This window comes from Mauremys reevesii, linkage group 2, assembly GCF_016161935.1.
Source record: "Mauremys reevesii isolate NIE-2019 linkage group 2, ASM1616193v1, whole genome shotgun sequence".
NCBI classification, from domain to species: domain Eukaryota; kingdom Metazoa; phylum Chordata; order Testudines; family Geoemydidae; genus Mauremys; species Mauremys reevesii.
In genome coordinates, this window is record NC_052624.1 from 45,017,587 (window position 1) to 45,035,611 (window position 18,025).

Below are 18,025 nucleotides of genomic sequence, written 5' to 3' on the forward strand. Positions count from 1 at the left end.
GAATGAGAGAGGTAGAACTGGAATTAGAATGCTTATGTTAATTGCCAGTAACTCTGAAAGAAAATATAAAAACAGTTGTTTGAATAACTGTCTTGTCTTAAACAAGAAGTATTTTTATGCTTTATGGTATATCTTTTGTGTTTATTTAGTGTTCTTCATGGAAGACATCTGAAATCACTCCACAAAATTGAATGCCCTTTAAAGAAGCACCAGCCAAAACCTCCTGACTGTTCTACAGACATTTGAAATACACCCACCAAAAGAGTGCATATTTGGGCCTATTGATATATCTACTTGTATTCAGTGGCGTTTTGCACGCTTGGTGCAAACTGATACAATGCCCACTAAAATCAATGAAAAAACCTCCCATTGACTTCAGTGGTTGGTGAATCAGCCCCTAATGGTGGTGCTCAAAGTCAAACCTTCCCCCACATTGTAAATGTTATTCTTGTGTATATTTCCCTTTATAACTTCTAATTTCTGAAGAAAAGTAGTTTGTATAGGAAACTAATTCTATAAGAATAGCTTTCAACTAACTAAGCCAAACATTTTTGAAATATAAGTGCAGCACTGGAAAAAATAAAGTGATCTTGAACCATAATTTATTCCCAATGCAGAGAAAATTGTTGAAATTGAGTAGCAAATGGTTTAGATCTAATTTTAGAAATGGTTACAGTGTAACATGATGTTTTAAAGAAGAAATTTTAAGTATAATATTCAAAGGTTAAAAACATTCAAATATTGAGATGCCAAGTGTTAAAATATAGCATGTTTTTGCTTTTTAAAGGAGAAACACAAAAATGAAAGAGAAGATTCTAATAAAAAACTACAAGAAAAAGAAGCACTAATTGGAGAGCTGAAAGCAAAAATAATAGAAGAAGAAAAAAATGCATTTCAGGTGAAGGAAAAATTATCAGATGCCAATAAATTACTTGAGGAATTAAAAGAACAGATTGTACAAAAGAATCAAGAGGCAAATAATGTGAGACTACAACTGGCTAACTGCAAACAAAAAGAAAGACAATGTTCTGATGAAATAAAACAGTTAATGGGTACTGTGGAAGAATTACAGAAGCGATGCCATAAAGACAGCCAATTTGAAACTGACATTGTACAAAGAATGGAATTAGAAACACAAAGGAGACTGGCACAACTTCAGGCAGAATTAGATGAGATGTATGGGCAGCAGATTGTACAAATGAAACAAGAGTTAATGAAGCAACATGCATTAGAAATTGAAGAACTTGCCCAACAAAAAATAGAGCTGGAGAAAACTTTAAATCCATGTTCAAGTGATAATATTAATGAAGATCAAGTACATTTAATGAATATAGCAATTAATGAATTGAATATGAAATTGCAAGATGCTAATTATCAGAAGGAAAAAATAAAGCAAGATTTGTCAAAACAACTGGAAGAAATTTCAGCAGAAAATTCTCTTCAACAAACACAAATTGAAGATCTTTTTCAAGAATTGACCTTTGCAAGAGAGCAGATTCAGAGAGCCAAGCAAACCATAATGGACAAAGAATGCAGATTAAATGAAGCAGATAAATACCAGCTTATGATTGAAGATCTGAAAGCTCAGCTTGTTTCTGCATCTGAGCTCAGGAAAGAGTTAGAATTAAAACACGAGGCAGAAGTCACAAATTATAAAATAAAACTTGAAATGCTAGAAAGAGAGAAGGATGAAGTTTTGGACAGAATGGCCGAATCTCAAGAAGCTGAATTAGAGAGACTGAGGACACAGCTTCTGTTTAGTCATGAAGAAGAACTGTCCAAACTTAGAGAAGACTTACAACAAGAGCACAGAATAAACATTGAAATTCTTAAAGATAACTTGGCCACACACTATAAACAGCAATTAGAAGGAGCACAAAATGAAATGAGTCAAAAGATAGAAGCCATGCAATTTGAAAAGGACAACTTAATAACAAAGCAAAGTCAGCTGTTGTTGGAGATTTCAAAGCTGAAAGATTTGCAGCAGTCTGTTGTAAATTCTAAATTGGAAGAAATGACTCTTCAAATACAGGAACTCCAAAAGGAGATTGATGTTCTTAGGCAAGAAAAAAAAGAAAAGGGTACACTTGAACAAGAAGTTCAAGAGTTGCAACTTAAAACTGAATTGTTGGAGAAACAAATGAAAGAGAAAGAAGTTAGCCTTCAAGAAAAATGTACAGAGCTTGAGACACAAAATAACCTTCTTAAAGATGAAAATAGCGCTTTAGAGGAGAAATTAAAACATATTTTGGTAACTTCAGAAGAAAATTTGATTTTCACAGACAGTGATAATTCTAAGTCAGAAGACCTTGACATGCAAAAAAGAATAGAAAAGCTAATGGCTGAAAATGAGCAGCTTATAAAACAAGACATTGAACTCAAAGCAGAAATTGAGAGGCAAAAGAATACTTTTTCATTTGCTGAGAAAAATTTTGAAGCTAGTTATCAAGAGCTGCAGGAAGAATATGCTTGTCTTCTAAAGATAAAAGCTGATTTAGAAGAGAGCAAAAACAAAGAGGAAGCTGAATATAAAACCAAGCTTAAGGCTCTGACTGAAGAGCTTCAGCATTTACAAAGCTATGAACTGGTTGTATTGAAAACTAAAAGTTCAGTCTTTGAAGGCTCTAAAGAAGACAAAATATGCAGAGCAGAAACTTTTGAAGTTGGAGAAGTTGTTGAGAAAGATACTACAGAACTTATGGAAAAGCTTGAGGTAGCCCAGCGTGAAAAAGTGGAACTGTCCTTGAGACTTTCAGATCTTTCTGAACAATTAAAGTTAAAACATAGTGAAATTTGTCAGTTAAGCGAAGAAGTTAAATCTTTAAAACAAGAGAAAGAACAAGTTTTAGCAAAATGTAAAAAACTAGAAGTCATAATTAGTCACAGTCAGACAGAAAATGTTAACATTTTTGAACAGAAGACAAAATACTCTAACAGAAAAGCTCAAGCAGATGCTATACCAGAGTCTCAAACTCGGAATCTAAAATTTGATCCCAGCAATGAACTTGGTGAGGAAATAAAAGTAAGAGAAGATAATCTGAGTTTATGTAAAGATTCAGATCATCATGTAACAGAGAAGGAAATTCAGCAAATTTTTAATCCAGAGCAGCAATCACTGTTGGATCATCTGCACCAGATGACTGACAGACTAGAAGGAGAAACGTCACTATTGGCCATTACACAGCATGAAAATGATCAGCTTCAGCAGCAACTCGATGTATTAAAATCTGAACAGGTATGTTTATAGAAACCTGTATGATAAAGAAAGTTACCAGGAGTACATCTGTGCAAACTAATACAAGTTAATGTTTATTTTAAATATGCCTTTTGCTTCTGGGCTTTTGTTTGTTGTGGATATGTTGATTAATGGTTAATGGGGTGGGGGTCATAGGAGTGATCTAATTCATAGCTGTATGTTTAAGAATTCTCAAGGAGTGTGTGAAGGGGTTCCTTTTTAATGGATGTATGAATAGATCAAAAGAAATAAAATATTAAATTTAGTGAAAGCAGCAAAAAATATTAAAGTAAAATTAAGCTTTCAGTTTTGGTAAATTCTTTGCCATCAATTACATTATTATGAAGCAAAACCTAATTATTGCATTTTGTCTTCAATACAATTGTAACATCCTATCTTACTCAAAGAAAGTAAAAGTTTTAATGTTTCTAGATTTTTGTTGGAGAGGTCAGGAAAGAGTTGATTATTTTTTCCAAGACACTTCTACCTTTTTTATGATTAGTTCTGCAGCTCTCCAGTATACCCACTCAAACAAAAAATAGGAAGGAATGCAGACAATTCACTATACTTTCTCACTAATTATGTTAGATTAAACTTGCAAAACAAAATGTAGAACCTTTAACAACCCACTGCCACTACATTAATGTTCTCTCAGTTTAATTTTTCTGGATGGGAAGTGGAGAAATGGAAGGGGAATATATTTTTATATTTAATATTATATTTTAATATTAGAAGATCTTAAAAGCCAGTTGGGCCTCCACCTAACCTCCATTTTTGGAGGTGCAATTATGCCTGCATTTTTGTATCCATGCTGAACTGCAGGTACAAATACAAATAGTATTATATCTGCTTGCTTGGTGCAAACAGTTAGATATTTTACTAATATTTAAACAGAGACAGGCATCAAAATCTGGCCTTAAATCTACATGCAGTGATTCTATAAATATTGTAGCAAAAGTTAGGTTTTTCATAGGCACCAATACCTTAGACTTTGTGCTTGACCAGGTTTTTTTTAGGTTATGATATGTATTTCTTGACAGTTTTAAAACAGTTTACTGTTAAGAGTCCACATGACTATTATTACCAAAGTGGATATCAGGCTAACTTTTCACTTGTCCTTCCTCAGTTGTGATGTATGCTTCTTAGTCTTAGCCAAAGATCTGGGGCATAGAGTCCAATGCTAAATTCAGTGCACTGTGTGCTAATGTAGAAAAATAGAGACGAAAAATAAAACGAGGTTTGAAATAACAAGAAAAATTAACAAAGTATCCAAATTTACAAAATATAATTTGATATGTAAATGATAAACAGGTCCCTGACTATCTCACTGGCTTGAGAATTGATGCTATTTCTTGCCTTTCCAGTCAAGCACACAGCGTGATCTGGTATTCACTTCCTTTGTGAAGGGACCAGCTGTGCTTTTAAACTAAGAACTCAGTCCTTTAATCCATTCACTGAATAAATTTGGGACTGTGTTTCTACTCCAAGTCAAGCTTCTCTCCAGACTACCTAACTGACTTGTCATTCCTCTGAAAATTTTCTTGAAAACTGTCATGCCACCATCATAGTCTCTGGCACATGCCCATTGAATTTCATATCAGTTCACTAAGTAATAGTGATTTTCAAAGGAAAATATGATTTGTAAGTATACTTTACATTACTGAATCACTAGAGCAAAAATGTGCAGATATATTTTGAATTTAGGAAATCTCTCAATTATTGTACAGATTTGGTTTATGACTGCAAATAAAAACTAGATAATAGTTAACAAATGTTTAAATGTTAATATTATGTTTAGGTGTTGGGTGGACATGTTTAAAATTATTATTGTATAAAATTAGCAGCTTGTAATGAAATACAGAAAATTTGGACTTTCTTCCTTATTTTTAACTCTTTGTGATATGTGTATTTCCATTCAAAGGCTGATTTACAGCTACAGATGGAGGCCCAGCGCATTTGTCTCTCTTTGGTTTATTCAGCTCATGTAGACCAGGTCCGTGAGTACTTGAAAGCTGAAAAAGAGAATGCACTCGGCAGCCTTAAAGAGGAGCTCATCTGCAGTCATACACAAGAGATGAATGAGCTTAAGAAAATGCATCAACTGGAGCTCCAGACCTTGAAAGGTCAACAAGCAGGTATTTTGTTGAAAATGATAGGAGAGAAGTTCTCTGTGAAAAAAATATTTATTTAAAAGAGAGCAAGTGACCAGAAAAGTTGGAGAAAAAATTTTCTTCAGTTGTCTAACAATATAGTTTCTTCTATCCGATATTTCCTTTTTTATATTTAAATGTTTTAACTCAAATTATTGTAAAGCTACAAGAAGCCCATTATGTAGTACACACTGTGTATTATTCAGCATAATTTTGAAAAATCTTATGTAAGCTATCACTTTTATTATGATTATATTTATTAATAGATGATTGTATTCAAATTTATTTTTTGCTATTTGTCTTAGGGCAATCATTTTAGAGGGTTACATTAAAAAATGTTTAGGTTTGTATTCTGTATTGAAATCATTCTAGTTAAATGTAGTAACACAATACCTTCTTTGTCCTTTGTCTTGATTATGTCATTCCCCTCCTTGAATCCCTCCACTGGCTCCTTATCCACTATTCAAGCTTGTTTATCACCACCTTCAAAGCTCTGCATAACTCTGCCCCTCCCTTCTTATCTGAGTGTGTCTCACTTCATGTTGCTATCCCCCCCATGGCTCCTCCATTGACTGCTCATTTGTCAATCACTTCTGTGCCTTCTGACATATTTCCCCCTATATAGTATCAACTTCCTGAACTTATTGACATACCATGCCATATTTAAGTCCCTCTTAAGGACCCATTTTTGTCATGCTGACTAAATCTAGTTGACATGTATATTAAGAAAAATGTATATGCTTTTCTTTGAGTAATGTCCCTATGGGTGATCCTCTTCAGGTGAGCATGTGCCCCATGCACCTTTGGAGACTTTTGGTAGCCGTGCCTGTTCAGTTCACACATCCACACTTGCTATCCTCATGCCCCGTACCAAGGATATATAGGGCATTGTTGATGAACTGCCCTCAGTTCCTTCTCAACCACATTGGCCTGAGACAAAGTGTCTGTTGAAGTTACTTCTATCTAACTTACCCTTTGGAATAGTTTAGTTTAGTTTTAACATAGTATTTAGTTTTACTAGTTTAGTTCAGTGTTTTATTTTTGGGACCTTTCACTTACCCCTCCTCAAGGGTTTCTCTCCTCAGAGGGTCTCCTTCTTTGAGGGAATCTTAAATCCTCAGTTTATGCCTGGTTCCCTTGGATTTAAACATTGTGTCACTTGTTGGGACCCTTTCCAGTTAGTGATGGTCACCCTTGTTCTAGACACTCACATTCCTTCTGAATTTGAGATTTGCTCAGGGTTCAAAAGTAAATATAGAGAGAACAGGGAAATAAAGCTGAGGCTCCTCATGATGGAGCACTTCCTCTGACCTGCATCAGACCCAGGGCTGGATACCACCTGCCCTGGTACAGCAGTCTTCCAGCGACCTCTGCAGCTTGATGACTCATAAGACCTTCACAGGAGAGACTGGGGAGAGAAAGCACCAAGTCATCTAGCAAGAGGAGCTCTAAATCGCAAAAATAAGTTGGTGCTAAGAGCCTTGTCGTGTCGAAGACCTTGTGTCCCAAGCAAGGGTATGCCAAGGCTCCAAGCATTCCTGGTACCAAAGGTCCCTCCATGTGGAAGGCTTTGGGTATTTCTAAGCCCTACAGTACTCATCAGTCACTGCTAAAGCCTGCGCCAGTACCATCCAAGCACAGTCAAGATGCTAGATTCTCTAAAGATTCTACAGCTAGGAAGACAGTAATGTCTATGGCCTCCACTTCCTCCTCACTGTGTACCGTATCCAAATCAACAGTACAATCTGGTTGACAGTTATCCTTGCACCCGGCATAATCCTCACTACCACTGTATTCTACTGGCAAGCCCTGCCAGGTTTCCACACAAATTCACCCAGTACTGCAGGAATATAGCTTTTCTAGGGACCTGTTTGTATCCAATGAACCTGAATTCCCCTTGCTTACAGACCCGAGAAGACTCTGGGTACCACAGTCTCACCTACCACGGTACTTCACTCCTCTCCAGTACCGACTGCTTCCCTGGTACCCACTGGAATGGATGGACAACCTGCAGTTACACTATTGTCTGCATTTCCCATTCATTATGGGGATGAAAGCAGCTTTGACTCTCATATCTGTGTCCAAGGCTTATTTGACTACCAGCCTAGACCAGCCTCCCCTGAAGTCTGTTCAGAGGAGATCCCAAGACACAAACAGCCTCGAGTATCTCACGTATTTCTTGGTATGACCTATCTTGGGTATCTTTTGCCTTTCCTTCTTGCCCCCCTCAGTGACCATACTGGAATCCCTTGGCTGCTTTTCAACAGCACTTTTCCAGAGCATCCAGCTACCCACATGCTGAACATCAAAAGTAACCATTTCCTGTCCCTCCCATTCCTTTATCTCATTCTCTACTGCAGGAGGAATCCTTTGAGGAGCATGAGAACATTGCTGATGGTCAAATAAATATCTCTTCTTCCTCTCCTGATGAAGCAATCATGTCCCCCTGCCTCTGATCACATGTGAATTACTCTAATCAGTTTCAAGACCTCATGCTGACACTCTTCAAGTCCCCTCAGAAGCGCTACAGGAGATCCAGCATAGACTCTTGGACATCCTACACACTGCTTCCTCCATCCAGGTAGCTGTGCCCATAAATAAGACTTCACTTCAATTGGCCAAGATGATTTCGCAAAGCCTGGCCACAATACCTCCAACTTGTAAGAGGACAGATAAAAAGAATTGTGTCCCTGCTAGCGGCTCAGAATTTCTGTTCACACATGTGGTGGTTCACATCTCCTTGTGGTGGATGCAGTGAACGAGCATAATAGGCCATACCATGGCAAAACCATCCTGCATGACAAGGAACAAAAATTGTTGAACCTCTTGTGTTGTAAGTATTTCTCATCTACCCCCAGCAATTCAGGATTGCCAACTACCAGTTGCTTGTTGCAAAATACAACCACATAAATTATTCAAAGTTTGATTACTTCATTGAATATTTGCCTTAGGAACACTAAGAGCAATTCAGGCCACCAGTGCTGAAGGCCAGCTCCTGGCAAGAACTTCTTTTCAGGCTTCTCTTGATGCGGCTGTTAACAGCAGCCTACTCCGTCTCTACAGCAGTTATCATGTGACATGCATTCTGGCTATAATTATCAGGAACCTCTAGGCTATCCAGTGAATCAATGGATGAGTCCTTGCATTCCCTAAAGAATTTAAGAGTTACTCTCCACCCACTAAGGATTTATACACTTGCAAATAAAAGGAGATTCAGCAGGTCACAGACAGATCAAAGATCTCATTTTCCAGCTTACCATAGACCTTCAGAACCTTCCAGGAAAAACTTAGGTTCCAGAATGGAAAAACATTAGCCATTATGACTGTCACAGCACAGTCATCTTCGTCAACCAAGGATTCATTCTGATACTGTATCTTCATCGAGGACCATGAACAATCCCATTATCTGGATTTACAGTTGCATCATCCTGCCTTCCACCCACCCTCCTCCTTTTGGAGATGATCTCTCCTCTTTTTGTACCTCATGGGAGCAGATTACTTGCGACAGATGGTTTTGGTGGTAATAACATTGGGCTCATGTCTATGCATCTGCTCCTTCCCTGTCTTTTTTCAGAGAAATCTCACGAACATCTGTAGGGGCAAGAAGTCCTGTCTTTTCTTCTGCACAAGCCCCGGCCACCTGGGGCTGAGAGTCTTTTTTTTAAAGGTACATATCTCGCATCCAACTCAAGGGAGGTGCCCAGTAGTTTGAAAACCGCTACTTTAGAGTCTCCCCAAGACAATTTGTCTCTTATGTGGACAGAATTAAAGAGGCTCCCGTTTTGACCCAGAGACTATTCAAGTGGGTTTTCAGCTGGACACTTTCTTGTTAAGAGGCTGCTAAGGTTCAGCTTCCTCCTATGAGCATTCCACCAAATTGCAATCTACTTCCATTGCCTTACTCCTAACAACACACATTGCAGAAATCTGCAAAGCTGCCACATGGTCTTTGGTGCTCACTTTCTCTAAACTATGCCCTAATACATGCCTCTAGGGCAGACACTGCGTTTGGTACTGCAGTTCTACAACAGCCTCAGACTGGGTTCCTCAGTACCCATCTCCTTTAAGGAATGCAACTCAGGAGTCACTTGAAGTGGCGCACCGATAGGGAAATTACTCAAAGAAGGAGAGGATACTTGTACAGTAATTAGAGTCCTTTGAGATTTTAGTCTTGTTGGTGCTACGCTACCTGCCACCCTTCCCTTCTTTTTTGGAGTCTTGTTTCCATTACACTTTGTAATACAGAAGGAACTGAGGGTAGTTCATCTGACGCTGCCCTTAGTAAGGGGCACAAGGTTAGCTAGGGCGCATGTGTGGACCAAACAGGAACCTCTACCAAAAGTCTTCAATCATGGGCTCATGGGGCACATGCACACCTGAAGTAGACCACCTAGGGTCAAATATTTAGAAGAACTGCAGTTATTCTACAAGGTAAGCAACATCTCCTTTCCCATTCCCCCAATATCTGTCTATTTGTCTGTCTGTCCACATTGTGAACCTTGTTGTCTGTTTGAAAAGTGTGTGACATCTAATGCATGCTACAATAAATAAGTTAATATTAATAATCTGTATTAATAGATGATGAAGGCAAATCTACAGTGATGCTTATAGAAAAGCTAAGCAAGGCAGTGTCTGAGGAATGCTTTAGGCTCACACAGGTAAGACTTTGTCAAAGAAACTTTTTTACATAGGAATTTTGAAAATCAAGAACTGTTTACATATTGATAGAATTATTTCTTCTTAGTTCTTCTCACCACCCCAACAAACTTTCATCAGAGCTTTTTCCTCTGTCAGTAATCCTTCAGTTTGAGACTGAGAAACCAGAACATTTTTCTTTCCTTCATGTATTTCCTCAACTCCTGTATTTTTCCCCACAATGTTCTGTATATAATGCTTCTGAAATCTTGCCGCCTTTCTGTAAACCTCTGCAAATGGCCAAAAATCATAGATCCATAGATTTTAATGCCAGAAGGGACCATTATGATTAACTAGTCTGACTTCCTGCAAAACACAGGCCAAAGTGCTTTACCCAGTAATTTCTGCATCAAGACCATAACTTCTGTTTGAGTTATAGCATATCTTTTCATCTTGATTTGAAGACTTCGTGATGGAGCAGCCACCTTGTCCCTTGGTATATTGTTCCAATGGTTAACTGTTTTGCTTTTTTTCTGCTAGATTAATGAGTCTTCTATTATCAGAAATCTCTTCCCTAAATAGGTGCTAAATCACCTCTTAACATTCTCTTACATAACCTAAATACATTGAGATTCTTTAGTCTTTCACTATAAGGGATGTTTTCCATGATTCAGGTCATTCTTGTAACTCTTCTGAAATCTTTCCAGTTTTTCAACATTTTTTTTGAAGTGTGGACACTAGAACTGGGCACAGTATTCCAGTAATGGTCTTACTAATGCTATATCCCTAGGTAATACCACCTTCCTTCTCTTTCTTGGTAGTTCACTGCTTATATGTCCAAAAACTGTAGGCATAGTAGCTAGAGCATCGCACTGGGAGTCCCTGTTCAGAGGATTATCAACCATGACTCCTGTCTCCTTTACAGAGTTACTGTTTTCCAGGATATAGTCCCCCATCTTAGAAATATGACCCACATTCTTTGTTCCTCAATGTATGACCTTGCATTTGGCTATGTTAAAACACATGTTGTTCAAATGAGCCTGCCTGACCAAGAAATGCAGGTCATCCTCTGTGACTGACCTATTCCCAGCATTATTTACCATTTCACCAATTTTTATGTCATCTGCAAATTTTATCAGGATTGATGTGTATTTCCTTTCAAATCATATCTAAAGATGTTGACTAGCATTGGGCTGAGAACAAATTTTTGCAAGACCCCACTATAGACACACCCAAGATCATGATTTCCCCATTTACAGTTACTTTTCTGATGTTTGTCAGTTAAGCAGTTTTTAATCTATTTAATATAGGCAGCATCGATTTTTGTCAGTGCTAATTTTTTTTATCAGAATGTCACGCAGACTAAGTCAAATGCCTTTCAGAAGTCTGTGATGTCAACACAGTTACCTTTATCACCAAACTTGTGATATTAAAAAAAATTCAAAGATGTACGTACATTATCTTCTGCCATCCAAAACTGGGCAATTTACATGAAACTGGCCAAGCTAGATATTTACTTTGAATATAAGAAAAAAACCCAAAGTCCTGCCTTCTTTACTTTGAGTCGATATGCTAGCTCTAGCAGAGTAATCACATAATTGTATAGATATTACCGTTGTATTCCTCCTCTCCTTACTCCTACCTTCTGTCCTGTGACCACCTCCTTACATAATGTCTAATCTAGTTTATCTCCTCTGAACAGAGATCATGTCTTCTTTCTCTTTTGGGAGTACTTATTAAAATTGTTGGCACTGCTATACATTTGAAATAATTATGTACAGGACATTCAAGTGATTTATGGTCAAAACAAGAGATAATGACACTTCTTAGTACAAAAAACTCCTCTCCATATGAAGTTAGTCAGAGTTACTTCCCTGACTAAACAAGTTTTTATTGAATTGTATTCATGCTATACTAGTACTAGGGAGCAAATATAGGGAGAGATTGAAGTGGATTTCATTATGACTTACACACACCATCAAGGGAACTGTTAACTAAATTCCAACTGCAGATGCTTTAGTATTAGTGGTGTTAAAGCCAAAAAGAACACAGCTTCACATTAAGTTTCCAGGTTGAGTGTGTATGGCTGGCAGTTAGAGAAGCTATCCTTCTATTTGTAAGTTAAGCATATTTATTTTAGAAATCATTAAGTCAATAAACAAGGAACCCTGCACTGCTGTTTCTGTAGTCATTTTTTTCGGAGTATAGCAATGCTTTCAGATGCTATATGGATAAATCTTTTTTTTTCCTTCAGCCAACTCAATGTTCAAATGCCTTTCATCCCGGACAATCTAGCACCAATAAACTTGAGGCATTCTTTTCACTTGTGTTTAGATGCATTTCACGCCATCCCCTTTCTTTGTGCTAGTCTGATGTATTCTTGAGACTAGATTGGATAATGACTTCTTCAAAAATCTTAGAAACACTTTTATAGCATTCTCGTAGATTGTATTCTACAATACAGGACACTTCTCACCAGCAAAGGAGCAGGAAGTCAATGTGAAGGTATGGTGCAATATGCATTGACCTGTGGGCCACAACAGGGTAGCGCTAATTTTACAAGACCTAAAAGACATGACAGTGTCAGTTTCAATGCTAAAGCAGTATTTTTTTTCTGAACCACCCTCTCCCCACTTCCCACTGTTTTTTTTAAATGCAAAATATTAAGTGTCGTTTATCATCTAAAAACTTTGCAAACAGGTGTATGCAACTATTTCCACAGAAGTTATTACCCCAAAGATACTGCTTTATGGATGCTATTTTTCTATTTTGTTTCCTCTGCCTGTTGTCTTTAATATAATCATAAATAATCTGCTGTAGCCTAAACTATATTTATTTATTTTTGATATTTTTGTTTGTTTGTCATATAGCTTCTCTACAGTGTTCAGAGTGAACAACACTCAAGTCCTGTCAAAGTTAGTCCTGGAGAACAAGACATTTTCCATGTTCCTACTTTTGAGAGAAAGGAACCTGACATAGAATTACCAACGCACAGAATTCAAGCTCAAGGTAAAACATATAGTAACTTTTAGATATTGCTGACAACACTATATTAATATTCTGGTATTTATAATTAATAATCTAAGGCAGTGGTGCCCAAACTTTTCCTCTCGCATCCCCCGTAACCAGTACTGGAATATGTCCATGCCCCTCTGGGCCGGAAGTGGAGTTGCAGCTGGGCCGGTGACCAGGGACAGAGCTGTGGCTGAGAGAGGGGGGTAGAGGCCGGTTGCTGAGCCGGAAGCAGAGCCGGGGCCACAACTGCGGCTGGGGATGGGGCCAGAGCAGGAGCTGAGGGCAGAGAGGGGCAGGGTGGCACTCCCCGCCCCACTGTGGGGGCTGGCCCAGGACCCACTGCGCTGCCACAGACGTTCCTCCATACTCCCCTAGGGGGTGTGCTCCACAGTTTGGAGATCACTGATCTGAAATCAGTATTAATATGTCTGCTCAACAATTTTTATACACCCCTTTGATTTCTGCAAACGATTCAGTTGCATATTTACATCACCAATTAATCAGCATTCAAGATGCCTCAATATTCTGTATCACTCTTATTTTGTGAGTGCTGTCCTATCCTGTGCTTATTGTAGTGGATCTTTCAGATAGATAATGTGAGGAGATTGATTTTTCTGCTCATACAACAAGAGAAGCTAAGCAGTCCTACCAAAATTATAAACAAACACATGCATACTAAGTGCATCAAAATTTGTACAGCCCCTCTCCCACTTACAATAATGGAGTAGTATAACAGTAATGATGATAATCCTCTTCAGTTAAGAATTTGTGAGCAAGTTGATTAATTAAAAATACAGTGTGTAATGATACACTAACTGAATTTGATGAAAATGTCATTAGCTCTCTTTGTAATTTAGCCTTGCAAGAAAGTATGCAAATTCTTCTGAGCAAGATAATGGAAGAATACAACAGGCTGATGGCACTTCATATACAGTTCATGAGCGACTGTAAAAAGGTAGACTATTTACAATTCCATACGATTATAAAGTGGATATGCGAACCAGATGCTGGTTGTGGATTCCATCTGTTTCTTGTTTATTAAGTCCCAATCCTGCAAACACGCCTATATTTAAATTTGTGCATGTAAACGTCACTTGGCCCATTTATTTCAAGCATAAAATGAAGCACGTGCAAGTTTTTGCAGAATTATATAAAGACCATTTAATGACTGTGTAATGCACCTGGATCTAAGAAGGGGAAATGAACTTTTCAAAATTAAATGGAAAACCCTCTTAAATGTGATGTTTTATGTCATATAAAACTCAGTTGGTATTCTTGGTGAAAAAAGTTACACTAACATTCTTATAATATTTCAAGATGATTTTACAAGATATTTTTATCATCATCTTGGCATATCCCAATGGACCTGGCCTCCTTGCAGATCGAGTGCCACCTGAATTATTCTTTGGCGTGGTCCTTAAAGTGGCCTGGCTGAATGTTCAGTTTATGTCCATCACTAGCAATTTTAATCTCACCATCAAAGCTTTTGCTGCCTCCGTAATCATCGGCCATGTACAGCCATTCCTTGGTAAACTTTCTTCAGAATTCATTGTTCTTCCATTCTAATATGTCCAAACCAAGAAAGCTACCAAAACCAAAGTAGTACTGATGGAGGTGGATGCTGGGTTCAGCTTCAAATATCCCCATTTTTAATCTTGTCCTGCTGCTTAATATGGAGCCACAAAATGTCAGGTTTTGTGCTATTTTTTACATTTTCTTGGAAATTATGTACTAACTGTCCTTCCCGAAGAAAGTAGTTTCATTAAAATTTGTAATTAATTTGTAATTAATGTCATGCATATGGTTCCTAAAACAAGTACTTTGCCAAGTCTGGTCCTTAGAAATTTGCAGAAAATAAATATAGTTCAGTCATGGGTTATAGCTCAGCCATTTTTAGTATATACAGTAGATCCTGCTTACTAACAACCCCTCAGCAGATGGCCAAAACTGGGCAGTAATGTGCAGTTGCCAATAAGAGAAAGGCAGTTTTGAAAGGCTGCAGCCAGAGAAGGAAGCTCAGAGGCTCAAGGTACCTCTCCTTGCGCTTTCCAAGCTGCATCCTCCCCTGGCACCAGGCTCAACATGTCCAGTTTTGATCGGAGGCACAGGTAGATGTATAAAATCGAGCAATTACATAATGTAAAATTTCATGGATAATCTTATTTAAAGAATGACCCATCAAATATCCTGTGCATTGGCCTGATCTATTTAGGACATAGGTTGGACAACATATTATGAAATAAGATTAACCAGATAAATCTAAATAGAAATGAAAAAAAATCAAAATGTTTTGAAAATAAGTTTCCTATACTGTTGCCTATGAACAAATTCGGTAGCCTTAAAAAACGATTTTTAAATTCTAAGAGAGAAAAACTTCAAATAACCTCAAAGAGAGATGTCCTATATTTTTAAAAATAAGTGTAAAAAGAATAGTCTGTGGGTAATCTGACCAGTAGTAAAGTATTTCTTCTTCCTTAAGCTAACTTGAATTCCTGTTATCTGCACCTTATATATGCTAATATTTTATAGGTAAACAGAGCATGAGCTTTTAATATAAAGTAAAAATTCTCATTCTGAGCTCATTCTCAGGGTTTTTTTCGCATGCATGATTTAGCTTTTATTGAAAAGCAGGGGGGAGAGACATGCAGCATTTATAAAAGTCACTATGAATTCCACTTGGTGGATCTGTTAACAAAATAGGTTGAATAGATGTGTAACCAGCAATACTCCATCTATTACCATAAGACCAAATTAATAATCTTTTCAGTGTGCCTGCCCTCCATATGTTGATATACTGGATACTGTAGAACTTAAGACAGTCTTTGGGTAAATAGCACAGTATTCTGTCATACAAATTCATAGATTCTAGGACTGGAAGGGACCTCGAGAGGTCATCGAGTCCAGTCCCCTGCCCTCATGGTAGGACCAAATACTGTCTAGACCATCCCTGATAGACATTTATCTAACCTACCCTTAAATATCTCCAGAGATGGAGATTCCACAACCTCCCTAGGCAATTTATTCCAGTGTTTAACCACCCTGACAGTTAGGAACTTTTTCCTAATGTCCAACCTAAACCTCCCTTTGCTTCTTGTTCTATCCTTAGAGGATAAGGTGAACAAGTTTTCTCTCTCCTCCTTATGACACTCTTTTAGATACCTGAAAACTGCTATCATGTCCCCTCTGTCTTCTCTTTTCCAAACTAAACAAACCCAATTCTTTCAGCCTTCCTTCATAGGTCATGTTCTCAAGACCTTTAATCATTCTTGTTGCTCTTCTCTGGACCCTCTCCAATTTCTCCACATCTTTCTTGAAATGCGGTGCCCAGAACTGGACACAATACTCCAGTTGAGGCCTAACCAGCGCAGAGTAGAGCGGAAGAATGACTTCTCGTGTCTTGCTTACAACACACCTGTTGTGAGCAAGATGATTTTGATGAAATGATCATTTTTCTTAGTGATGTGCCATCAGTAGAAAATTTGATAATAGTACAGACAGTATCCTGCATTGCTACATATTAAAAGGTTAAATGTGATGTATTCAGCGGTTACACTTAGAAAAAGGTTGCAAAATGTGCATAACGTGGGTATGTGTATGTATTTTATATAAATGGTAGATTGGGTGCAAGTAAAGTATTAGCACTTGTGTTATGCTTTCAGGACAGTTACAGTTTCTATTCTTGATTTAAATATTATTTAAATTGTCATTTGTTTTTACTGTACTTTTCCTAGGCTGAAGAGCAACAGATATCATATGTTGAACTGGAGCATGTTGAACTGGAGCAACAGACATCATATGTTGAACTGGAGCATAGAAAAGAGGAGAGCACCTGTCTGCAAATGAAAACAGAAGGCTTTCAGACCCCTTCACAGGACCTTATTGGTAAAGAGATACATATGCAATTATTTGTAATGTCTATAGCCATAAAAATGCTTTAAATCTAAATTTGTGGATAAGACAAGGTTAAACACCTTAAGTACTGAGGATTCTCTCATCTGATTTATGTGCTTTTTGTTTTTTTAAATCTCTGGAATTTTGTTTAGAAATTCAGCAGATCTGCTCTAGAACTATGTTCAGTAATATTTTTTGGTTTTCAGCAATTAAAGGGATTGTTAATATTACCTCTAATAAGAGAGAGAGAGAGTTCTTGTGTTGTTTTTGCAAGATTGTTATTTATAGAAAATAGGATTGCTCTGCTATCACAATAAAAATAATTACCTTCATTAACATTTTATGAGATCTTTGATGTTATTACTAGTCATTGTTTTACTATTTCAAATAGACTTTTTGTGTGTATTAACGTAATTGTTAACCGATTTTCTCCCTTCAAATTACCCAATTACAGATCTTATGGTTAGAGCATCTCGTTGGGAGGAGATGGAGAACCTTAAAACACAACTTGAAGGAAAACATGCTCAAGAAATTGAGCATCTCCGATCCTATTTCCAGCAGCAGTTGAAAGAAATTGAAGAGAGATACACTACAGAGATCATTCATTTACAGAATAGACCTCAGGATGTCAGTGAATCCCCTAAAGATTTCAGGTATCCCATGATCTTTATCCTCCTTTTCTATAGTGTTTACCATTTTGTACTGAACACCATATGTAAACATTAGTGTTTTCAAAAAGTTAATGGGTGCAAAGCTTCATATTTTATTAACAACATCAGAATATGAAAAAATCATTGAATTATATGAACATTTTTTTTACTCATCACTTTTTTAAAAAATCAAGTATTTTACAAAGAAATGGTATAACCAGTATGAACTAAGTGAGGGAGCAGTATCTGGTAACTCAGAAATTATTGGATACTGAATTTGCTATGTTACAAGTATTTTTCTAATATATCATTGCCAATTATTGTATGTTATACCATTGCAATAGATTTGGTAGTTACCCTTGAACATTTGCAAATTTTACTCATTACTTCATGTTACTCAATATACAAATTATTAAATATTTGGTGTATTTAGTACAGTACTTGTTACC

At 37.2% G+C, this 18,025-nt stretch overlaps 1 protein-coding gene across 7 annotated transcripts in view; it reads left to right on the forward strand.

Moving 5' to 3' along the window:
• AKAP9 (A-kinase anchoring protein 9) overlaps window positions 1-18,025 on the forward strand; it is a 187,756-nt gene that overhangs the window by 77,846 nt on the left and 91,885 nt on the right. For all 7 annotated transcript variants that reach the window (XM_039526343.1, XM_039526344.1, XM_039526346.1 and 4 more), the window contains 7 exons: window positions 788-3,235; window positions 5,157-5,370; window positions 9,964-10,043; window positions 12,891-13,029; window positions 13,893-13,990; window positions 16,767-16,917; window positions 17,381-17,579. In XM_039526343.1, the coding sequence (XP_039382277.1) occupies window positions 788-3,235; window positions 5,157-5,370; window positions 9,964-10,043; window positions 12,891-13,029; window positions 13,893-13,990; window positions 16,767-16,917; window positions 17,381-17,579 (3,329 nt within the window). The remainder of the gene's footprint in view (window positions 1-787; window positions 3,236-5,156; window positions 5,371-9,963; window positions 10,044-12,890; window positions 13,030-13,892; window positions 13,991-16,766; window positions 16,918-17,380; window positions 17,580-18,025) is intronic.